Source organism: Antedon mediterranea, chromosome 1 (assembly GCF_964355755.1).
Source record: "Antedon mediterranea chromosome 1, ecAntMedi1.1, whole genome shotgun sequence".
Taxonomy (NCBI): Eukaryota; Metazoa; Echinodermata; class Crinoidea; order Comatulida; family Antedonidae; genus Antedon; species Antedon mediterranea.
In genome coordinates this window covers 5802791-5829773 of record NC_092670.1, presented here as the reverse complement: position 1 = coordinate 5829773, position 26983 = coordinate 5802791, and the positions used below count along the sequence as shown (strand labels likewise).

At 32.7% G+C, this 26983-nt stretch overlaps 1 protein-coding gene across 1 annotated transcript; it reads left to right on the top strand.

Moving 5' to 3' along the window:
- Positions 1 to 2870: 2870 nt before the first annotated feature.
- On the top strand, positions 2871 to 11742 carry LOC140040550 (uncharacterized). The gene is made up of 14 exons (XM_072086580.1): positions 2871 to 2925; positions 3046 to 3096; positions 3347 to 3417; positions 4929 to 5310; positions 5598 to 5723; positions 5880 to 6239; positions 6949 to 6999; positions 7248 to 8405; positions 8545 to 8591; positions 8743 to 8846; positions 9268 to 9494; positions 9960 to 10170; positions 10747 to 10853; positions 11045 to 11742. Exons 1-14 carry the CDS (start codon positions 2871 to 2873, stop codon positions 11125 to 11127), a joined length of 3033 nt encoding a protein of 1010 aa, XP_071942681.1. The 3' UTR covers positions 11128 to 11742.
- Positions 11743 to 26983: the final 15241 nt, after the last annotated feature.

Sequence of the window (26983 nt, the reverse complement as noted above, 5' to 3'; positions counted from 1 at the left end):
AGATGGTAAGTAAAGTACATGCAAATATTGAACCCTCAAATATCCCAAGAAAAATGAGAATTTGTATTAGGCATTGAGTTAATATGCCATAAAATATGGTTTAATAAAGTTTGCCAATTTAATTTCAAGTTGTTGAACACAATTTTAGCATGTAATGTAAAGCTGAAATTATGGAAGTTTGTCGAAACTGATCTATGCAAAAAATGTAACTTTATCAAAGCTGAAAATAATGGGCTAACGTAAAAGAAAACCTTTTTTTTAGTACGTTTTTGATAGTTATGAATATATATCTATCTTCCTTCGTCCCACGAGAAAGAAAAGATTCCCTATACAATCGAATTTGAACAATAGCATAAAAACCCCATATTAGTAATAATAATTAGACTTTAGGCCTATATATTTTAAATATCATTGATTTTATTATAATAAGATGTGTTTTTTCAAATTAGATGCAATAACCTGTAACTTTGATGTTGACCTGTGTGGATGGGATCCGTACCCATACAGTGGTACTTATTATACACGATGGCAACGTTCGAACGAGACAACGAATGATATTGTGAACCCTGGTCCAGGTAGATTTGTTCAATCCTTTTGTATGTTGATGATATAGATAACCTAATTATAAACATAATTCATATTGACACTGAAGTTTGATACAATGTACGCACTTTATTATGATATCTTGGAATCTCAGTCTAAATAAAGATAATCCTTGTCAGTTTTACTTTTAACATGACTGGACTACTTTTTTTCATTGTATTTATATGCAAGTTTATATATTAACTAAATATTTTGTCATGTTAATATTAATGTTGTTCGATTTATAAAGAGCTTATACAATCACAAGACTGTCCCAAAGCACTGAGAGAAGAAACAGAAATAAATTACAAAGAAAAAAGATGGGTTTTAAAGAGTGTTTTGAAAACTATGATAGACAATACATTTTTAATAGGATCAGGAAGATTGTTCGATCACCAATGTTAATATTGTGGAAATATATAAATTGAAATAAATAAATACATAAATAACCGGAAATATATGTTAATACGTTGAAATATTACAAGAGTGTTCAATTTAATTACACTCTTTGATCCACTATTTTTGATAAAATAGAATTACATCAGCTTGCTTGTTTAACAACATACTAATTTGCTTTATTTACAGGCGATTACTATGCTTTCATAAAAAAATCTGGATCTAGGTCGTACTCGTATGGATACATGTTGACAACTGAGATACTATCAACTTGGGGTGACTCCTGCGTAAGGTTTGACTACTACTTAAGTGGTACCAATGATTATATATATGTTACCCAATATCGTTCTCTCACTACGTGGGTTACAAACAAATATTTCTACTACACAAGTACAGAATGGCAGAAAGGTCACATGACCTTTACCACCAGTACTCCTATCAACCGTTTCCGTTTCTTTGGGATAACACGTGCAAACATTGTAGCTATTAACAATGTTACTATCAGTAGAGGCACATGCGAAGGTAAAACGTTAAAAAAACTATAAATTATTATGTATTTTCATGTATTTATAGTATATTTTCTATGTAGTTAGTCATTTTCTGTGTTGGAGAGACACACCTTACCGATGACAGCGTTCTAGTAATGCTTTTTTCCCTCCTCGCCTCCGTCTTCTACTTTTATATTTCATATTTCTATGTTTTGTAAAGTTTATCATGTCCATGTTTTGATTGTTTCTACATGCGATAGGGTTTCTAAATTAGGAGAAGTGTGCTGAAAATATAGTTGATTATCAATTGTATTTAGGTTTAAGGTTAATATGTTTCATGGTTTTCACAAGCGCCTTGAGCACTTTAGTGGATATGTGCGCTGTATGAATATATATATATATATATATATATATATATATATATATATATATATATATATATATATATATATATATATATATATATATATATATATATATATTATTATTATTATTATTATACTTCTCCATGTATTTTAATGAAACAATTATGCTTAAAGAATTTATAAAAATTCAAACATAGAACATATAAATGTAAGCTACATGTCCTACATTTATTCTGATATCCTTCAATCATTACTAACATTTAAATGAATTATTTAAACTTGTCTTGATTCAATAGATTGTGTCAAAAGTATTTATCTAAACAAAAGTGATGTTATCAACATAACTTCTCCAAATTACCCGGACAACTACGATAACTACCAGAACTGTGAATGGATTGTAGAAAGTCCGCAGAATACAGGAATTCTACTCACTATATATGACCTGGATCTAGACTATTCCGACTTTTTGAATATTACTTATGTTGACGTCTTCGGCAATATAGTGACTGAATGGAATAGTAACTACCAGTTTCTAGTAAAAACAAACTTGAATGTAACATTTCAAAGTGATTCTTACGGTGTTAACAGAGGATTTTCTCTAGGGCTGAAGGTTATTGACATAGGTAGGACTAGTTACTTAATTGTTATTACTCTTTCAATATTATCTTTATTTTGTTATTATTTATTATGTGTTTTATTTAATATATACACTTTTTTCTCAATATTTTAAAATATTATCTAATTTCTAAGTTAATTAAATTTAATCTTCTTTGCAGAATGTTCTGGTTATCTATGCTTGACTGGTAATCGTACTGGTGTATGTCTAGATATGTCTTTAGTTTGTGACGGATCCAATGATTGTGGTGATTGGTCTGATGAATGGCATGGGTGCACAGAGCGTGAGTTTAAGTAATTAATTAAAACAAATATAAAAAAATATATTTGATATAATACTCCATAAATTGGCTACCTTGAGGTTTTAGGGAGCAAGAAGATGTTAATAATTATTTTCAATTATAGCAATTACATTTTGATGATCATGGCTTTTTCTATACATGCGTGCCTAACAAATGCTAGGTACGATATTATAAAAAGTAAGAAGCAGTGACGTCACATTCAAGCAGCAAGCCGAACCAATGAAATTGTAATTAATATTTTCTAATAATATATTTCTGAAAGCTTATCTAAATTCAGGCAACTTCTTTAATTTGCAGATGCAACAACAGAATTACAAACAGAACCTAATATCATTACAACTGTGGATGGTAAATACAATACTTCAATAAATTGCAAATGATGGAATACATTAATATAAAACAGATTTATTTATTGATAATGATAATATTTTTCATACCGTTGTCGGCCAAGTGACTTAATTTAGAGAATTGGCAAATTATAGGAGAAATTTGGGTCGTTGAGCTTGTCGGGACAGTTTTATGATTTTATTTGTGTTGCAATTCACATCCATTGTACATTTGTGTCTATGAAAAAATAATCGTATTGGTGTATGTCTAGATATGTCTTTAGTTTGTGACGGATCCAATGATTGTGGTGATTGGTCTGATGAATTTTCGGTTGCACAGAACGTAAGTTTAAGTAATGGATTAAAACAAAAGATCAAAAGAAATATATTTGATATAATTCTCAAGAATGTTGCTCTCGCGTAAAGTGAAAAGGTGTTAATACTTATTTTAAATTAGTTTCTATTACCAGCAGTAGAGTTGCCTACAAATAAAGCCTGGATCTAGCTCGTCTAAATGATTAACCACAACGTGAACTATTATAGTACGTTGTTTTTCATAATTACCATAGAACGTACACTTAAGACAAGGAATGACCTGGTTTAATGTTTTTAAAGTAATACTAATATAATGGTTTGTTTTTACAACACGTCAAAAATTCCAAGACAAAAGTACAGTGGATGTGAATTGCAATAAAAATTACCATTTATAATACAATGAACTCCAAATTGCACTAGGCGTACTTTGTCCAATTCTATAAATTGATTGGTACTTGACCGACAACGTATAATTAACTACTGCAAATTGAAATATCATAAGTCTCCAGCCATAGTTGTGCAACCATAACCATTCCTTTTTAAACATTGTACTCATTAGTTAAATTCTCATTTGTGAAATTAATAAGTCATTATTCTGTAATCGTTAATGATGAAACATTTTTTTTAATAAATACCGATAATTATGTACCATGGAGGCGGGTGAGCTCGCTTCGCTCGCTCCCCTTCTAGGAAGTGTAGACGATGGTTCTCGGGTAAAAAGGGTTTAGAAGGACGTTCTCCTTGTACGTTTTCTGTCGGTTACCATTATTGAAAATGCTTGACATTCGTAAAACTAAACCTAATATGTTTCACAGTGTCTTAGATTATACATAACATTTTAAAGTATAGTGTTTACTGTTTGGTCGGGTCCTTATAGGGCGGAGGTGGGGTGGCGGAGTTCATTTGAGGGAGGTGCTTATTCGAGGGATATGTTTAATTTTTTAGTTTTAATAATATGGTAACATTTATAATCAAATAAAATCCTCTAATAGATATGAAAAGTGGTAAAAAAGAATAAAAATGGGTTCATCTTGAACACGGAAATTACTTTGACCGCGTACAATTGAAATTGAGTTGAAAATCTACCGATGAAATCAGAAATTTTGTTTTAAAACTCTATAAACTATAATATCTTCCTAAGATAGAAATATGGAACAATATCGTAATAGTGAAAACTAATGTTATCAAATTTACATTTCGCGGTACATCTGAGATAGATCAGGTAGGTATCCAAGGCAGAGATTTGTCCCGAAGTTTTCCATTGTGCTCGCCTATGTCAGAATTAACAATAATTTATATATAGATAAAAACCAACAAGCACCAATGCGTACCAATTTTCCAGGTGTTAATCCCACAAAGTCAAAGTATAATATTATGTTTAGCTGAATTATTCGGTAAATGTATAATAGAAGTTCAAAACCAATTGACAGCAGCGTAGATATTTCCTTGACCTTCAAGGCTTTTAACGTAAACCTTGTCAGGCGTATCTGTCCCTGATAAGTTACAAAGACTACCATTCATTAATCATTATCATTTTAGGTACATAATGTCCAGATTATTATTATTCTTTTGTCAGATAATAATGTGACTGAAACATTTCTCTGTGGTAATGAAACCCAAATCATAACGTCGCCTGGATATCCAAATCACTATGGAAACAACCAGTACATTGAATGGACATTTACTACTCACACTGGAAGCTTCCTCTCAGTAGATTTCTACGACTTTCATCTTGAGAACAACTATGATAATGTGACTATTTACAGTGACGGAGAAATGGTTGCTAGATTCAGTGATTCCAAAAATACGCCACAAAAAACCATATATACCAATAGCACAATAACGGTTGTGTTCAATACAGATAGTAGTGTGGTGTATAAAGGATTTCAAGCTAAAGTTTCTGTGTACCCGGAAGCCCAAGGTAGGCACATACATTCATATTATAGAGTTGGACCTAGCACATGTTTCCCTTACAATGTGAGTCATTACCGGTAAGTTATTGCAGATTGCGTATGTATAATTTTTTGTTATATTGTATTTTTATGAGACAAAAATAAATGAAATGAAATGAAATGTAAAGCACTGTAGCTTATAATAGTAACTTAATAATAATAATAATGAAGTATGTCGTAAGTAAGTATTTGTGATACGAGTGTTAGCCTACTAAAGACTTTTAATATCTACCTATAATATCTTTTCAAATCACAGATGGTTTATGTTTTGATTTTAACGATGGATATTCTGGCTGGACTCAATATTATAGTAACAATCTTTGGATGAGGTCGTCTGAAAGGTATAATGTTTACGATTTAGGAAACCGTTACTCAGGATCAGGTAAAACTATTAATCCGATAAAAAAAAACATTAACTAATGTCATAAATTATCACAAGATTTATACTAATTAAAAATAATAAACAAAAACAGAAACAAAAATATCACTAAAATACTTATATGACATAATTATTCAATTGATTTATGCTTTCTTTTAGATGATTACTACATTTATATTGCAAACAACTATGGCTACAAATATGGCTACCTTAAGAGTCCATATCTACCAGACAAGTGGAATGAAGCATGTCTTGTGTTTTATTACTACATGAGTGGAAGTTCATACCAATACCTTTATGTAAACCAATACTCATATTTCGGATCATCTAATTTTTTCATCGAAAATGATAGTGATGATAACGATAGTCGACGGTGGAAGTTTGCAAATGTAACTATCGATATGAACAATAACAATAGTTCTTACTTGGTAATAGGCGGTAGAGCAGGCTATTATGATACAGAAATAGTTGCTGTCGACAATATTTATATTAGCGAGGGCGGATGCTCTGATTATCTAGGTATGATTTATATTTAAATAATTCATGGAATAAGATGTGTGAAACGTTAAAATGAGAATTAAAACACAATATTATAGGCTACATCCGAAAAAGGAAGTATTATGTACCACGCTTTCATAGTCATGTCCATTTGCCGTCCTTTCGGTGCCTTTTAAAATTATTTTTGTATTATAGGTGGGGTATATTTTAGGGTATTCTCATATATTGAGTATATGTACAGTATACATTTATTTTAAAAAGACGTTTAAGAAGTTAACTTGTGAGCGAAGTGGGTCATTGACTCTTACATAGCAATAGCAAGATAGGGTTAATACGTTAATTATGTTAAACAATATTCGACTTACAATTGCTTTCTTTTCTACAATTGAATTCAATCAAATTGGCCTGCCAGCTAATGCATTTTTGATTAAATTTAACCGTTTATTTTGTCTTTTTATAGGCCTAAGTTAAAACATTATTTGTTTAGTGTTTAAGCCTACCTTAATTAAAACTACAAAATAACTTATTCAAAGTGTGATTTTATTAGTATTTATTTTATTTTGGGAAAGAATGACGATGCTTGGGATTAACTGAACTATTAATTAATTTATATTTTCGATATAGATAAATATAGAAACAGACTAACTGTGGTTTATATACATCGTCTATTTTAAAAAAAAGTACCGGTAACTATTGTAATATTAATAAATATTATTATTTCAAATTACAGATAGATCATCGGAATTACCAACAGAGGCTAGTATTCAGTCGACGGTAGGCAGTAAGTACAAACACAATGATTGTAAATATATTTATTAATATTTTCAATGTTTTTTAACGTTGTCATTTTCCCACCATATTTATTTTATAGATTTGCTATACATATAATTATAAAAGACAAAATATGAATATTTACTTAAAACCCAATAAACACCAACATAGTAATAATAATTGGGTTCTGTACATGCAAATGAAAAAAAATATTCTTTTGCTCATTTTGTAATTCATTGACAACTTTCCTTTTTCCAGAAACATCATCGATAACTGAAGCGACAGAATCAACATCCAAAGATATTACATATTCATTGAAAAGCGAGAGAACCACATACCCAAGCAACGTTTTTTCAACCACCGTCAGTGATGCTTCACCAATGTCAACATCGAGTATTACTAAAATGACACATACTGACGTAACACCACCGTTATCGGATAAGAATACCGACTCAACATCGTTTTTACCTTCAGCGATAGACTCCACAACACACAAAAGCAACACCGGACATTTAGTGAATATATTTACCGATACTTCTGAGAAGGCAACCTCCAACTCATTCGTTGATTCTTCAAAATATTTCGAGATCACAACGGAACCAAAAATACCGAGTAGCGATGTTGGAAATGGTGATATAACTGTTTTGCAAACTACAATTCCAGAAACAAACAACAAATCTGAGGCTACAACAACTATGTCGAATGACAGATACTCGCCGAATAGTTATGACGGAACAACTGAGCAAACTTTATTTCCAGAAACAGAAAGAACACCTCTGGGAACAAGAGCCAAGCCAGATGACATAGTCTCGTGGTCGAGTAGCTATGATGGAAATGTTGAAACAATTGAGCAAACTTTAATTCCAGAAACAGAAAGAACAACTCTGGAAACAAGAGCTAAGCCGGATGACATAGTCTCGTGGTCGAGTAGCTATGATGGAAATGTTGAAACAACTGAGCAAACTACATTTCCAGAAAAAGAAAGAACAAAACAAGCGGCAACAGCTACTTTAGGTAACATGGCCTCAATAACAAGTTTTGATGATAGAAACGATGAAACAACTGAGCAAACTTCAATTCCGGAAAGAGAAAGAACATCTCAGAACACAACATCTAATAACTTAGGCTCGAGTAGTTTTAATGTAGAGAGTGAAGTAACTCAACAAACTACTATTCCAGAAACAGACAGAACAAAACAAGCCGTAACAGCTACATTAGCTAATATGGCCTTTAATTTTGATAATATAAACGATGCACCAAGTAAAACATTTACTGGTCAAACTTCAGTTATTCCAGAAACATTTACATCAACACAACATATAGACATTGTTTCTGAAGATTCAAATATTGTTGACCTTATAGTAACCACAGAGACAGCTACTAAAACAGAGAATGATTCCAAAACACATTTTTCCAGTAAGCACGTGCTATTGAAATTTAAATAATATGTTTAAAAAATTAGTCATGTCAAGGAAGAGTGTAGGTCTACCATAAAACCACAAAAGTAAATTATCATTGTTTTAACAGAAAACGTCAAAACGTTCATATCTTACAGGTGATAATTACGAAGAAGCCGTTTTATTGATATTAAAGGGCCGACAGGTATGATTACACAAAACAAAACAGATTTTTAAACCATTATTAGTCAACGCCCATAATTTATATTCATTTTTTAAAATAAACTAAAAAAAATGACGATACAAATCTAATTTTTTTTATAATATAACGGTTAACAATTTACATATCGTTACAGTGGATTACCGTCAAAGAAGTATTTCGCTTCAGTGCTTCGAAAGCCATGAACACATACTGCTATTCAAGGCCTGCTCTCTGTTGTGCATGGACAGAATGCAATGAGTGAGTTTTGCTATTTTATAAAGGGTTATAAAGCGGACATAATGATTCTTCGTTGTCAATAATGTTCCATGAACTGCATAATAATTTTATTAAAAATAAATTACCTTCGCATTGATCTAAAAACTAAGTATTTAGTACACAACGTTGTATTAATGTTTGACATACTGTAGGCCGTAAATTTATAAAAAGTATCCGTCCTTATCACACAATATGAAACTGGAAATGTATAGCGCAGAATTATTGTTTGCAGTGAACAATGAATCAAATTAGGATACAGTGCACATTTGATCATTATTGTTGCGCAATAAATATTTATTTTAAATATGCATGACTCACGCAACATCATTTTTGTTGTTGCATCATACATTCACAATATTCTATGTCTAATAATTTAACTAGACTTTTTGTTTATTATAAACAGAAAGGATACCTTAAATGGAAATATTACAACATCCAAGAATATAAGATTGATCGAAGAAATTGAGAATATTGGAAATACTCAAATAAACATAATTCTGTCTGTTAAATACAACGACTATTTTAAGACATGTTATAGGCCTACACAACATTCTGAAAGACACAAGAGGAATTCTAAAAAAAGTAAAGATCATTCGCAGCTCAGACATATGATTCGCAGAAATACTAACGGTAAAATAATGATTACACATTATTCTGAAGATATTCAATTATTATTATTACTATTCTATTAAATAGTCGACAGTGTTAAAAATTATACTGTTAATATAAAAAAATATGAAATAATAGAAACATCAATCTACTGAGATTCGAACTACTGTATGACATTACCATTGATTATTGATATAAATTTTGCGGTACACTATAATGTGTATTACTTCTGAAAAGAACTATTGAGTTTTTTGACGTTTCGATCAATATGGAGTGAGAATGCAGAAAGTCCAGAAAACTTGGAATATACGTGGAAAGGGGTGGGACTGGTGTGAAAGCCAAAAACAATAGCAACTTCACACAGTGGGAGGGATTGAAACTAGCTAAAGAAGAGCATTGTTTCTCATGAAAAATAGTAAATGGAAACTAGCTGTAGAAGAGTATGGTTTTTTGACAATATATTACCATTAATTACTTTTGTTTCAGAATACATTCCCTCTAAAGTTGTGAAATCTTCATTTGAAGAACAAAAAGAAAATATCGAAACTGCTATTCAGATGGAAATCATAGAGGTTTCTCTTTATTCTAAGAGAGATGACTCTAGTGATGATAACAAATCATACACTATATTCATCATTATTGGTGTTAGTTGCTTGGCGGTTTTATTTGTTCTTTGTGTTTTTCAATTATACAAACGGTACGTATAATGTTAATGTTAAATTGCCAATTGTAATGTTTATTTGTAAACAAAATGTTGTTTACTTTACTACCTGTGCTGGGTATCTCTTCCCTTCTATTACAAAGTACAAGAGTATTCGTTTTCGTAAGCCAGTAAAAATCTGTTTCGCCTGGCAATGACATTTTGAGGGCGTCGTCCAAATATGCGGTAAATTTGAACGAAGTGTAGGCCTAGATACGTGTTAATTAGTTGTCTAGGATTTTAAAACTGCTATTTAAATTACTTTCATTAAAATATCTATGATATCAAACACTATTCGTTTTTTATCCTACTAATTTGACTGATCAGCTCAAAGGTTTAACACATGTGTGACGTATCCGTTTTCGTTATCGTATTCGTAGCGTTGGGAAACCTCCCTTATATATATATTTACAATAAAAATGAGTGAGTGGTTGGAATATTGGTCAATGTGGCATGTATGTCAAAATATACTAGGATTTATAATTTAAAAAAAAAGTTTTTAGAATTTATTAGAATCTATGTTATTGTGAAGAAATAACTAACATGCTCATGTGTTTTTTTAAATTAAACCAGGCATCATCAAACAGGCAAATCAAAACATCACAAGAAAAATGTCGTTTCTATAACCAGTGTATCAGCTGGTGTAAGTAGAGTAAAATCTCACGACGAACTTTCATCAGGTAGGAATCTATTGTAACAGTAATTAGTTCTCATTGGTGTATCAAAATGTAATGCAAATAAATAACACTATAACACCATTGGAAATAATGACATCAACATGCAGTAAGAACTAGATGGAGCTGTTGTTAGATATCTGATTACTGCTTTATCACATTTCTAATATTTGTTTTTTCTTTTACACTCTACACAGGCTCATTGAATCGTTTGTTCATCGCCCCCAGCTTGAAAGAAACTCGACCAGAAACACCAGCTTCGATGAATGCATGGGAATAAGTTTCTGTTAATATTAATAACACAACTTCTAAATTTGGTGGAGGGATTATGCATAGTTATTATATACTGTACTTTACCATTACGACATATTAATTAGACATTTTATTTATATTTGTATTAGTTTAACAACTTAACTACAGTTTCAATTTGAAGTTTTTGGAGAGTTTATACAACGTGTAATGATATACTGTTATTCATTAATACAGGGCCTAATAAGTTAAAACACGTCAAACTTTGACATGTAATAGTATAATTATTAATAATCAACTTAAACTGTTTCGGCAATAGTATTTTTACCGAATATTCCAATGTTTCGTTGCCTGCATTTTTATTTAAAAGTTTACAGTAAAACAATACTCAGAAGGGTGAGTTTACGCTTGTAACTAAAACTAGTTTCTTGGTGTACATTATTGTATTTTTGATTTTTTGTTTGGTGGAGGCTTTAGGCCTAAATATTTAAAAGTAACTATAATTGCATGTGAGCAACAATATTGTTGTTTTCAAACTTGAAAGTTTAAACTGATAGAGGGTTGTTAAGTATCATATTGTTACTTTAATGTATAGTATTAATAAATATAAAACTTTTCAGAAAATTGTCACGTCACTATTTGAGGGTCGATACAACATGCTACATATACTGGAGAGTGATGGTGTAATGATAATATCGGACTAGCATGTGATAGGATGCATGGGTTCGAGGTTATCTGTACCATACTGATTGCATCATTAGGCAAGATGCTTTACTCTCATTGTCTTACCTGAGGGTCCCAAATGATCAGCAAGTGCTGGATGGGTCACCCTCATTAAATAGGGTAAAAAAAACGCTTGTTAACACAATATTAAATCAATTCAACTTCTAAATAATCTAAATTTAACGCTCCAAATCCTCTAAAAATCGGCCATAAATATTGAGGTAAAAAAGGCCCGATCGTCGTTCGTACGTGTGGTCTCGAAATGTTAATATTCCACTCCAAAAAAAAAAAGAAGCTGATTTGGCCCAGTTAAAAATCGAATAAGCAAGACTATCTAGAGTAGTAGGCCCGAATTGATACTTACCAGTTAGTTATAAAGCCTAAATAAATCATCCTATAAATGTATATTATATTACAAATGGAAGTGAATTGAAGTACACTAATCAACGATCGACCACGTGGCTGTTCTTTTACTTGAAAATTGGGCCTAACCTTTTGACTCGCCTTTCTAAACGGTAATGGTGCCGTTTGCACGGTTTCAGCCTTTATATTTTTGAATGACGACCTTTGGAAATTCCACATTTGATAGCCTATTGACCCAGAGGTATTTTTTTAAAATATTTAATAATTCATAATTCCGTAGGCCTAAATATGTAGTTTACGAACTTTTCATATAGATTATGACCATCTCCGTAGCAAAATGGATGTTGGATGTAAAATTCAGACGGATCGAAAGTTACACGACGGCGTGTATTAGAGGACAGACTTTTTGTGTTTTCCTTTTATATATATATATAGATATATATGTTATATGTCACTTATGTTTTACATTTCACCTGAAGAGTGCGGCCAGCTACATGCTGGTCGTACGAAACAAATTTGTAGTGATTAAAACAATGAAGTAACCAAGTTTTCTGCTGTTACTTTATTTATATAGAAAGATATATTTGAATAGTCATTTTAAACTCGGAATCCCCCTTTGAAAGAATGTGACCGTTGCTAGGAGACGCCAACGCACAATATACTTTCATATTATTATTGGAAACAATGGTACAGAACTGAAACACGTTTAGTCGTAGAGGCGGCTACTACAAGTTACAATTTGTAACGTATAATATTGAGCATTTTACCTACCCTCTGATTAATAATGGAAGTTTTATAGTTCTATTCTGGAACTAGAAAACCTAGATGTTGATATCTGAGTGTTATAGATATAGAAACCTGAGATATATCTCGTATCTGAGTTTTCAAGATCTGAATTTTCAGACACTATCAAGGCTAAATTTTAGTACAAACTGTATTATGAATAAATAAATTATGTAGGCTTACAAACATTATCAAGTTCATTTTCGCATTAATAGAGGTCTATCAAATATGAAAGGCGAACAAACACACGATACGAAATTGTTGAATGGATTGATCACACAATACATTCACAATAATAGCTTCTTCAATCTATAAATTTAGTATCGTTTTGAAATTAAAAATAGCTATTTTTTGTGATTTTTTCTTTTTTTTTGGTAAATCAAATCTACAATAAACATCGGTGGCATTTAAGTGACTGTCATGTCAATGTTAAATCATTGGACATAGGGCCTACTGTATTAATCCATGGAGTAAGTAATAATTTATTTGTATTTTTTCTGTATTTTGTATTAATATTTGTCCTCAGTGAGGAAATTCGGATTAGGCCCTCCACGGACCCACGGCAGCCAGCAGTGCAGCGCCCACCAGATTAGGCAATGAGAGTAAAGCATCTTGCCTAAGGATGCAATTAGTATGGTACAGATAACCTCGAACCCATGCCTATCACATGCTAGTCCGATATTACCACTAGACATGTAACTCGTCACTTTGACGAGTTTGGTTATCCGCCGCGCAAGTGGTGCAACATTAACATTAAGAGGATAGGTTGAGGACAAAAGGAAGTGTTCACGTTGGCATTATGACCTGAACTGAAGAATATGATATGTTGTTATTGCTGAATTTTATCTATATATAAATTTACGTAAGGGCAAAATTCGGTAAATCGCGCCTTACTTCTAGAATTTTTACTCGATGGTATGTAAAGTTGGTTCGTACTTTCGGTACTGATTTTAACCACCTGATGTAACCCTGTTTACTAATTAAATTAAGTTAGATAATTAGTTATTGACGATTAAAACGAATTTAGGTTCAACGATTTGCCCCAAATAGGGGTGTTTTCCGATCGTGGTATACACTGTCTAATGGATGTCCATCTTGAAAAATACCCGCCAAAAAAATGCGAGGAGGCTTCGCATTTTCCTATCTCCTCCTACGATAATTGTTTTTAATAGCTGAAAACCGATTGAACAGTTCGAGTACAGCATCATAATGTTGAAGACAGGCCGATTTTCTTTAAAAAATACTATTTTGATACATTTAATATACGTTTTTACAAATGTATTGATTTGTGATGAATGGAACATTCCAAATTATTTGGTTTAACCATACAGGTATAGATTTAGATTTATGGGCCCCCTTGGAGAATAAACATAAATAGTATTGCAATGCTGTACAATACTGTTAAGGTATTAACCACTTTTGATCGCAATTTGAATCGCAAATTTCTTACTGTGAGTGTTGGTACTGTTAGATGTAATATAAAAATATATACAAATAAACTTTATTACTGTGAGTGTGGGTAGGCCCTACTGTTAGATTATAAACATATAATATACAAATAAACATTCCAAATTATTTGGTTTAACCATAGAGGTATAGATTTAGATTTATGGGCCCCCTTGGAGAATAAACATAAATAGTATTGCAATGCTGTACAATACTGTTATGGTATTAACCACTTTTGATCGCAATTTGAATCGCAAATTTCTTACTGTGAGTGTTGGTACTGTTAGATGTAATATAAAAATATATACAAATAAACTTTATTACTGTGAGTGTGGGTAGGCCCTACTGTTAGATTATAAACATATAATATACAAATAAATAAACGTTAATACTGACAGTTGCTTCTCAACGTTTGTATTAATTAATAATTTAAAAATATATAAACGTCGTAGTGGTGTATCGTTACATGTACTTTACTATTTCAATCGACTATGACAGTGAGAGTTTTAACAAAGTACCGTATTAAATCGTAAATGTTTTACTGTATTTAGTGGTATATTATTTATAGGCCTATAAAACATTAAAAACAATATTTCGTTACTGAGTGGATAAGAATATATTTTAAAATGTTTCCTCTTTGTACCTATCTTCTTCCCCCATCCCTCAACCCTTAATGTTACATACAAAACACAAATTGGGTTTGTTTAAATGAGTCCAAATAAAAAAATTTGACTCATTTTGTTTCTCTCTCGGAAGTAATTCCCAGGGTGCTAATTTTGGTTGACTACATAAATCATTGTGTATATTTATTCGTTTCTGTAAACGACAATGTATTATAGTCCTGCGGTATACGTACATTTGAAATCTCCATTTTTTTCTCGCTGGAAATACTGTGTATTCGAGAACCATCTGTGGGCACGACCTAGATGGTACGCGAGCGAAGCGAGCGTGCCATCTAGTTATTTAAATTCATATATAGTATACACAGTATCTGTATCCATATCACATACAGTGTAGAATAGGTGAAATTACGGGACCCGCTATTTATTGCAATTTTTAACATGTTGACGGTTTTAAAATGAAACGCGAAGGTAGCAATTCCGAAAGGAAATTATCTCAGCAACAACGTATTAGCGTGTAGAAGAAATTTGAATACGTGAAATATTGATGCGCGCTCTTTTAAATGTAATGAATTATGACGCAAAAGATGAAAATACGACCTTTTTTATTTAACTGGCCATATGATGACGTCACAACATCCGATTGGCAACATTTTTACATAATTTCGTATCTACAATCCAATAGCTTCCAGAAAAAGTTTTAATCGTGATTATCACATTTTATTCTTACGAGCTATAACAGATTAAAATTTACTGTAAAGATGAAATTAATGCCACACGTGATTTAAAGTTTTAGGCATGATGACGTAAAAAAATTAAAATATTTTAACTCATGCGAAAGATACTTGATTGACCTAGACAATATCAAAATCGGGGTGAAAATGGAAAACGGATAAGTGGAGATGCGCTCTATTCAATGTGATGAGCTATGACGAAAGATACAAAAATCCTAAATTTTATATTCGTGTGGCCATACGATGACGTCACAATGTCCGGTTAGCCATATTACTACCTGATCCGATATCTACAACTCATCTACTTCCAGAATATGCCATCCACAAAAAGTTGACCGTCTAGTTTAGAAATTACGACTGTTTAAAAAAAAGCATATTTTAAACGAATTTTTTAACCTTTTCATAAAAAACGCGCGCCAATTGTCCAATTCGACGTGCTCGTATGACGTATCTTTAAGTCGAAATTGTTTAAAATTTGGTAAAATTACTTGAAAAAGCTGGAACAACATAAATCACGCGAAAAAAATACGTTTTCAATGCTACGTGCGCACCGCACACGTAAAAATGTGCGCACGCGTGGGAATTTTTGACATGCTTAAAACGACATGAAACGCGTAGAAAGTTGATTATAAATTAATTTTGCGCATTTTGAAATTTTATATGCGCGTGCGCGCGTAACTTTGTGTAAAACACGCAATTTTTTTTCAACAGAAAGTTAGCGCATGATATAAATTAAACTTTTGCAAAGTTTCAAGTTGAAATGTTATTTGGTTGTCGAGCTATGTTAAATACGACAAAATTGTTAAATCGCGCGTAAGTCACGTTGCGCAATTGTAAACATCATGAAAAGCTTCGCTGCACATCTTCATGTGCATGACGATATTTTGAGAAAGTTACAAAATGTTATGTTTGCAAGTTTTCGAGAAAAGCGTTCCACAAAAATCATACAGAAAGAAAGAAGAGAAACTAGACATGTAACTCGTCACTTTGACGAGTTTGGTTATCCGCCGCGCAAGTGGTGCAACATTAACATTAAGGGGATAGGTTGAGGACAAAAGGAAGTGTTCACGTTGGCATTATGATCTGAACTGAAGAATATGATATGTTGTTATTGCTGAATTTTATTATTTAAATTCATATATAGTATACACAGTATATTCTGTATCCATATCACATACAGTGACATACAGTGTAGAATAGGTGAAACTAGACATGTAACTCGTCACTTTGACGAGTTTGGTTATCCGCCGCGCAAGTGGTGCAACATTAACATTAAGAGGATAGGTTGAGGACAAAAGGAAGTGTTCACGTTGGCATTATGACCTGAACTGAAGAATATGATATGTTGTTATTGCTGAATTTTATTATTTAAATTCATATATAGTATACACAGTATCTGTATCCATATCACATACAGTGTAGAATAGGTGAAATTACGGGATCCGCTGTTTATTGCAATTTTTAACATGTTGACGGTTTTAAAATGAAACGCGAAGGTAGCAATTCCGAAAGGAAATTTTCTCAGCAACAACGTATTAGCGTGTAGAAGAAATTTGAATACGTGAAATATTGATGCGCACTCTTTTAAATGTAATGAATTATGACGCAAAAGATGAAAATACGACCTTTTTTGTTTAACTAGCCATATGATGACGTCACAACATCCGATTGGCAACATTTTTACATAATTTCGTATCTACAATCCAATAGCTTCCAGAAAAAGTTTTAATCGTGATTATCACATTTTATTCTTACGAGCTATAACAGATTAAAATTTAATGTAAAGATGAAATTAATGCCACACGTGATTTAAATTTTTAGGCATGATGACGTCAAAAAAATTAAAATATTTTTAACTCATGCGAAAGATACTTGATTGACCTAGACAATATCAAAATCGGGGTGAAAATGGAAAACGGATAAGTGGAGATGCGCTCTATTCAATGTGATGAGCTATGACGAAAGATACAAAAATCCTAAATTTTATATTCGTGTGGCCATACGATGACGTCACAATGTTCAGTTAGCCATATTACTACCTGATTCGATATCTACAACTCATCTACTTCCAGAATATGCCATCCACAAAAAGTTGACCGTCTAGTTTAGAAATTACGACTGTTTAAAAAAAGGCATATTTTAAACGAATTTTTTAACCTTTTCATAAAAAACGCGCGCCAATTGTCCAATTCGACGTGCTCGTATGACGTATCTTTAAGTCGAAATTGTTTAAAATTTGGTAAAATTACTTGAAAAAGCTGAAACAACATAAATCACGCGAAAAAAATACGTTTTCAATGCTACGTGCGCACCGCACACGTAAAAATGTGCGCACGCGTGGGAATTTGTGACATGCTTAAAACGACATGAAACGCGTAGAAAGTTGATTATAAATTAATTTTGCGCATTTTGAAATTTTATATGCGCGTGCGCGCGTAACTTTATGTAAAACACGCAATTTTTTTTCAACAGAAAGTTAGCGCATGATATAAATTAAACTTTTGCAAAGTTTCAAGTTGAAATGTTATTTGGTTGTCGAGCTATGTTAAATACGACAAAATCGTTAAATCGCGCGTAGGTCACGTTGCGCAATTGTAAACATCATGAAAAGCTTCGCTGCACATCTTCATGTGCATGACGATATGTTGAGAAAGTTACAAAATTTTATGTTTGCAAGTTTTCGAGAAAAGCGTTCCACAAAAATCATACAGAAAGAAAGAAGAGAAATAACTAGACATGTAACTCGTCACTTTGACGAGTTTGGTTATCCGCCGCGCAAGTGGTGCAACATTAACATTAAGGGGATAGGTTGAGGACAAAAGGAAGTGTTCACGTTGGCATTATGACCTGAACTGAAGAATATGATATGTTGTTATTGCTGAATTTTATTATTTAAATTCATATATAGTATACACAGTATAATCTGTATCCATATCACATACAGTGTAGAATAGGTGAAATTACGGGACCCGCTATTTATTGCAATTTTTAACATGTTGACGGTTTTAAAATGAAACGCGAAGGTAGCAATTCCGAAAGGAAATTATCTCAGCAACAACGTATTAGCGTGTAGAAAAAATTTGAATACGTGAAATATTGATGCGCGCTCTTTTAAATGTAATGAATTATGACGCAAAAGATGAAAATACGACCTTTTTTATATAACTGGCCATATGATGACGTCACAACATCCGATTGGCAACATTTTTACATAATTTCGTATCTACAATCCAATAGCTTCCAGAAAAAGTTTTAATCGTGATTATCACATTTTATTCTTATGAGCTATAACAGATTAAAATTTACTGTAAAGATGAAATTAATGCCACACGTGATTTAAATTTTTAGGCATGATGACGTCAAAAAAATTAAAATATTTTTAACTCCTGCGAAAGATACTTGATTGACCTAGACAATATCAAAATCGGGGTGAAAATGGAAAACGGATAAGTGGAGATGCGCTCTATTCAATGTGATGAGCTATGACGAAAGGTACAAAAATCCTAAATTTTATATTCGCGTGGCCATACGATGACGTCACAATGTCCGGTTAGCCATATTAATACCTGATCCGATATCTACAACTCATTTACTTCCAGAATATGCCATCCACAAAAAGTTGACCGTCTAGTTTAGAAATTACGACTGTTTAAAAAAAGGCATATTTTAAACAAATTTTTTAACCTTTTCATAAAAAACGCGCGCAAATTGTCCAATTCGACGTGCTCGTATGACGTATCTTTAAGTCGAAATTGTTTAAAATTTGGTAAAATTACTAGAAAAGGCTGGAAAAATATAAATCACGCGAAAAAAATACGTTTTCAATGCTACGTGCGCACCGCACACGTAAAAATGTGCGCACGCGTGGGAATTTTTGACATGCTTAAAACGACATGAATCGCGTAGAAAGTTGATTATAAATTAATTTTGCGCATTTTGAAATTTTAAATGCGCGTGCGCGCGTAACTTTGTGTAAAACACGCAATTTTTTTTCAACAGAAAGTTAGCGCATGATATAAATTAAACTTTTGCAAAGTTTCAAGTTGAAATGTTATTTGGTTGTCGAGCTATGTTAAATACGACAAAATCGTTAAATCGCGCGTAAGTCACGTTGCGCAATTGTAAACATCATGAAAAGCTTCGCTGCACATCTTCATGTGCATGACGATATGTTGAGAAAGTTACAAAATGTTATGTTTGCAAGTTTTAGAGAAAAGCGATCCACAAAAATCATACAGAAAGAAAGAAGACAAACTAGAACTTAAACTCGTCACTTGAGGACGAGTTTGGTTATCCGCCAGCAACAAAGCGTATCTTGCGTATTCAAGTACTTCCAAGTTATGACTTTTCCAAAAAAAGTAGGCTATTCAAAATTAAAACTGCCCTCTCAGTGTAATAACCAACTAAACCCTTTTAATTAATTGTTTTCCCGTGACGGGACTCGAACCCGGTACCTCTGATACCAAAGTCGGTTGCATTACACATCGAGCCATATGACCACCTGCTGACGAAAATCCGAAGAAAGAGTCCTCGTTCATTCGGTATGTCGTGAACCCCCTCGATGCAAGTTGATTATTACATATCAAACTTAAATCATAAATTTTACTATGATGAAATCTTCAAAAATTTTAAACGCTGATATTTTATGAAAGTACCTACTTTCAAGTTTTATATATTAACATGTAAAGAAAAAAGATAAATGTTATGTTTATTGTTTTGCTCTTTGAATAAGTTTATGTTTGTTTGATGATAAATATTTCAAAAATTATATTTAATATGCAAATAATGTAGCCATCAAACACGTTTTAGCATTCAACACTATAATAAATCAGACCTATGATTCATACACTGCAAGAAATTAAAATAAAAAATGGGGGTAACCTTGCATTCTGATGAACTGTGTCATTTTTAAAAGTAGACATATTTTGGAACATTTTCACAATTTGTTGACGTTTTCGTGCGCAACCTGTCATGTTTAACGTGCTCGTAGAACGCCATTTCAAGTTGAAAAGTGAATAAAATAACGTAAAATTGTTAACAGAAGATTTAAAAACACAAATCGTGTAAAAGAAATGCTCATACCTGTTCCCTGCGCCGTGCGCGCGTAAAAATGTGCGCACCAGTGGCAATTTTTTAAACGCTTAAAATGACCTGAATCGTGCTCTAATTTAATCAGAAATTGATTTGAAGCATTTTAAAATTCCAAACGCCATTTACGCGCGCACTTTCTAATGTTACAAATTGCGATAGCGTTAAAAAAGTTAACTATTGATGTGAAGCAAACGTGGCTGAAAATGACGTTAAAAAATATTCATTTGTTTCGAAGTTATAACCAATTTAAGATTTTCAGAAAATCACGCGTAACTTACGCTACGCGGCTCTGACATCGTCAAAAAGCTTGGCTGGACAACTTCAGTAAAATGTCTATATGTTGAACAAGTTACAAAATGTTATGTTAACGCGTTACAGAGAAACAGCGTGCACAAATTAGGAGCATTTTAAAATTTCAAACGCAGTTTACGCGCAGACTTTCTAGTGTTCAAAAATTTGCTGAAGAGCGAAAAAGTTAGCCATTGATGTGAAGAAAACGTGGCTGAAAATTTCGTTAAAAAATATTTATCGGTTTCGAAGTTATGACCGATTTAAGATTTTCAGAAAATCGCGCGTAACTTACGCTACGCGGATCTGACATTGTCAAAAAGCTTCGCAGTACATCTTCAGTTAATTGTCTATATGTTGACCAAGTTACAAAATGTTATGTTAACACGTTCAAGAGAAAACGCGTACACAAAATCGGAGAAAGAAAGAAGAATAATAAAAAAAAAAAGTAACACTACAATAACAAAGGTTATCCGCTTGAGGCGGATAACCAACTAGACATGTAACTCGTCACTTTGACGAGTTTGGTTATCCGCAGCGCAAGTGGTGCAACATTAACATTAAGGGGATAGGTTGAGGACAAAAGGAAGTGTTCACGTTGGCATTATGACCTGAACTGAAGAATATGATATGTTGTTATTGCTGAATTTTATTATTTAAATTCATATATAGTATACACAGTATAATCTGTATCCATATCACATACAGTGTAGAATAGGTGAAATTACGGGACCTGCTATTTATTGCAATTTTTAACATGTTGACGGTTTTAAAATGAAACGCGAAGGTAGCAATTCCGAAAGGAAATTATCTCAGCAACAACGTATTAGCGTGTAGAAGAAATTTGAATACGTGAAATATTGATGTGCGCTCTTTTAAATGTAATGAATTATGACGCAAAAGATGAAAATACGACCTTTTTTATTTAACTGGCCATATGATGACGTCACAACATCCGATTGGCAACATTTTAACATAATTTCGTATCTACAATCCAATAGCTTCCAGAAAAAGTTTTAATCGTGATTATCACATTTTATTCTTACGAGCTATAACAGATTAAAATTTACTGTAAAGATGAAATTGATGCCACACGTGATTTCAATTTTTAGGCATGATGACGTCATAAAAATTAAAATATTTTTCACTCATGCGAAAGATAGTTGATTGACCTAGACAATATCAAAATCGGGGTGAAAATGGAAAACGGATAAGTGGAGATGCGCTCTATTCAATGTGATGAGCTATGACGAAAGATACAAAAATCCTAAATTTTATATTCGCGTGGCCATACGATGACGTCACAATGTCCGGTTAGCCATATTAATACCTGATCCGATATCTACAACTCATCTACTTCCAGAATATGCCATCCACAAAAAGTTGACCTTCTAGTTTAGAAATTACGACTGTTTAAAAAAAGGCATATTTTAAACAAATTTTTTAACCTTTTCATAAAAAACGCGCGCAAATTGTCCAATTCGACGTGCTCGTATGACGTATCCTTAAGTCGAAATTGTTAAAAATTTGGTAAAATTACATGAAAAGGCTGGAAAAACATAAATCACGCGAAAAAAATACGTTTTCAATGCTACGTGCGCACCGCACACGTAAAAATGTGCGCACGCGTGGGAATTTTTGACATGCTTAAAACGACATGAAACACGTAGAAAGTTGATTATAAATTAATTTCGCGCATTTTGAAATTTTAAATGCGCGTGCGCGCGTAACTTTGTGTAAAACACGCAATTTTTTTTCAACAGAAAGTTAGCGCATGATATAAATTAAACTTTTGCAAAGTTTCACTTTAAAATGTTATTTGGTTTTCGACATATGTTAAATACGAGAAAATCGTTAAATCGCGCGTACGTCACGTTGCGCAATTGTAAACATCATGAAAAGCTTCGCTTGACGACGTTACATAAATGTCAAAATGTTAACATAGTTAACAAAATGTTATGTTTGCAAGTTTCAGAGAAAAGCGTTACACAAAAATCATACAGAAAGAAAGAAGAAAAATAAAAAGTTGATGTTGATGATTTCGTACAATCACAAGAGGTTATCCTGCAACTTCGTTGCGGATAACCAACTAGACATGTAACTCGTCACTTTGACGAGTTTGGTTATCCGCCGCGCAAGTGGTGCAACATTAACATTAAGGGGATAGGTTAAGGACAAAAGGAAGTGTTCACGTTGGCATTATGACCTGAACTGAAGAATATGATATGTTGTTATTGCTGAATTTTATTATTTAAATTCATATATAGTATACACAGTATAATCTGTATCCATATCACATACAGTGTAGAATAGGTGAAATTACGGGACCCGCTATTTATTGCAATTTTTAACATGTTGACGGTTTTAAAATGAAACGCGAAGGTAGCAATTCCGAAAGGAAATTATCTCAGCAACAACGTATTAGCGTGTAGAAGAAATTTGAATACGTGAAATATTGATGCGCGCTCTTTTAAATGTAATGAATTATGACGCAAAAGATGAAAATGCGACCTTTTTTATATAACTGGCCATATGATGACGTCACAACATCCGATTGGCAACATTTTTACATAATTTCGTATCTACAATCCAATAGCTTCCAGAAAAAGTTTTAATCGTGATTATCACATTTTATTCTTATGAGCTATAACAGATTAAAATTTACTGTAAAGATGAAATTAATGCCACACGTGATTTAAAATTTTAGGCATGATGACGTCAAAAAAATTAAAATATTTTTAACTCCTGCGAAAGATACTTGATTGACCTAGACAATATCAAAATCGGGGTGAAAATGGAAAACGGATAAGTGGAGATGCGCTCTATTCAATGTGATGAGCTATGACGAAAGGTACAAAAATCCTAAATTTTATATTCGCGTGGCCATACGATGACGTCACAATGTCCGGTTAGCCATATTAATACCTGATCCGATATCTACAACTCATCTACTTCCAGAATATGCCATCCACAAAAAGTTGACCGTCTAGTTTAGAAATTACGACTGTTTAAAAAAAGGCATATTTTAAACAAATTTTTTAACCTTTTCATAAAAAACGCGCGCAAATTGTCCAATTCGACGTGCTCGTATGACGTATCTTTAAGTCGAAATTGTTTAAAATTTGGTAAAATTACTAGAAAAGGCTGGAAAAATATAAATCACGCGAAAAAAATACGTTTTCAATGCTACGTGCGCACCGCACACGTAAAAATGTGCGCACGCGTGGGAATTTTTGACATGCTTAAAACGACATGAATCGCGTAGAAAGTTGATTATAAATTAATATTGCGCATTTTGAAATTTTAAATGCGCGTGCGCGCGTAACTTTGTTTAAAACACGCAATTTTTTTTCAACAGAAAGTTATCGCATGATATAAATTAAACTTTTGCAAAGTTTCAAGTTGAAATGTTATTTGGTTGTCGAGCTATGTTAAATACGACAAAATCGTTAAATCGCGCGTAAGTCACGTTGCGCAATTGTAAACATCATGAAAAGCTTCGCTGCACATCTTCATGTGCATGACGATATGTTGAGAAAGTTACAAAATGTTATGTTTGCAAGTTTTAGAGAAAAGCGATCCACAAAAATCATACAGAAAGAAAGAAGACAAATAAAAAGTTGATGTTGATGATTTCGTACAATCACAAGAGGTTATCCTGCAACTTCGTTGCGGATAACCAATAAAAAGTTGATGTTGATGATTTCGTACAATCACAAGAGGTTATCCTGCAACTTCGTTGCGGATAACCAAAAAGTTGATGTTGATGATGATTTCGTACAATCACAAGAGGTTATCCTGCAACTTCGTTGCGGATAACCAATTACGGGACCTGCTATTTATTGCAATTTTTAACATGTTGACGGTTTTAAAATAAAACGCGAAGGTAGCAATTCCGAAAGGAAATTATATCAGCAACAACGTATTAGCGTGTAGAAGAAATTTGAATACGTGAAATATTGATGCGCGCTCTTTTAAATGTAATGAATTATGACGCAAAAGATGAAAATACGACCTTTTTTATTTAACTGGCCATATGATGACGTCACAACATCCGATTGGCAACATTTTTACATAATTTCGTATCTACAATCCAATAGCTTCCAGAAAAAGTTTTAATCGTGATTATCACATTTTATTCTTACGAGCTATAACAGATTAAAATTTACTGTAAAGATGAAATTGATGCCACACGTGATTTAAATTTTTAGGCATGATGACGTCAAAAAAATTAAAATATTTTTAACTCATGCGAAAGATAGTTGATTGACCTAGACAATATCAAAATCAGGGTGAAAATGGAAAACGAATAAGTGGAGATGCGCTCTATTCAATGTGATGAGTTATGACGAAAGATACAAAAATCCTAAATTTTATATTCGCGTGGCCATACGATGACGTCACAATGTCCGGTTAGCCATATTACTACCTGATCCGATATCTACAACTCATCTACTTCCAGAATATGTCATCCACAAAAAGTTGACCGTCTAGTTTAGAAATTACGACTGTTTAAAAAAAGGCATATTTTAAACGAATTTTTTAACCTTTTCATAAAAAACGCGCGCAAATTGTCCAATTTGACGTGCTCGTATGACGTATCTTTAAGTCGAAATTGTTTAAAATTTGGTAAAATTGCTAGAAAAGGCTGGAAAAACATAAATCACGCGAAAAAAATACGTTTTCAATGCTACGTGCTCACCGCACACGTAAAAATGTGCGCACGCGTGGGAATTTTTGACATGCTTAAAACGACATGAAACGCGTAGAAAGTTGATTAGAAATTAATTTTGCGCATTTTGAAATTTTAAATACGCGTGCGCGCGTAACTTTGTGTAAAACACGCAATTTTTTTTCAACAGAAAGTTAGCGCATGATATAAATTAAACTTTTGCAAAGTTTCACTTTAAAATGTTATTTGGTTTTCGACATATGTTAGATACGAGAAAATCGTTAAATCGCGCGTACGTCACGTTGCGCAATTGTAAACATCATGAAAAGCTTCGCTTGACGACGTTACATAAATGTCAAAATGTTAACATAGTTACCGAAATGTTATGTTTGCGAGTTTTAGAGAAAAGCGTTACACAAAAATCATACAGAAAGAAAGAAGAAGAATAACTAGATTTGAACTCGTCACTTTGACGAGTTAGTTATCCGCACGACAAACGACACGCGCACGTCATACGTTGGAATTTTGCACACGGAAAAAGATTATGGCATTATGACCTGAATTTACGAATATCTAGACTTGCCCCAAGTCTGTATTATATATATATATATATGTATTTTTTTTTATTTATTTGTTTTTATTTCGACCGCGATTTTTGTCTGAAAATACAGACTTGTGAAACACGTATAGAAATCGATTTGCAGACCGCAAACATCCGATAAGAATGACGTAGTTTATCATACCGTATTTGGCTATATGGGGCGGGAGGTATGTAAATATGGATTTCGAATCAACCAATGATCATTTTGTTTCAAAATGAAAAAGATCGAGTACGTACAGTGCTGAATGTACGATCGAGACTGTTGAAATATAAATCGCAATGTCAAGTTGTTTTGTTTATTAATTTTTTAGTCCTTGGTCTAGGCCTCTTTCGTAGGTCCTACTCAATTCGCACGTATGACCTGCCAAATAAAACGCCAATAAAGTAGGCCTAAATACCACCACCGACGGCACACAACAACAGGGCTACACCACCACACAGAACAGGACAGGGTCTGGGTGGAAATTAGATCAAAATTATCTCCGCGTAATAAATGATCCATTCAATGTTTGCTTTGCGGAGAAGCTAGCCTATCATATCACGAGTTTTCATGTTCTTGAGAAAAA

Excerpts from the sequence above, each read along its gene's own strand:
- LOC140040550 (XM_072086580.1), top strand. The coding sequence starts at position 2,871 with ATGGCTTTTTCTATACATGCGTGCCTAACAAATGCTAGGTACGATATT. Across the intron at positions 3,418-4,928 it reads AATTTTCGGTTGCACAGAAC|GTACATAATGTCCAGATTAT; the intron begins GTAAGTTTAAGT and ends TTATCATTTTAG. Across the intron at positions 8,592-8,742 it reads TGATATTAAAGGGCCGACAG|TGGATTACCGTCAAAGAAGT; the intron begins GTATGATTACAC and ends ATATCGTTACAG.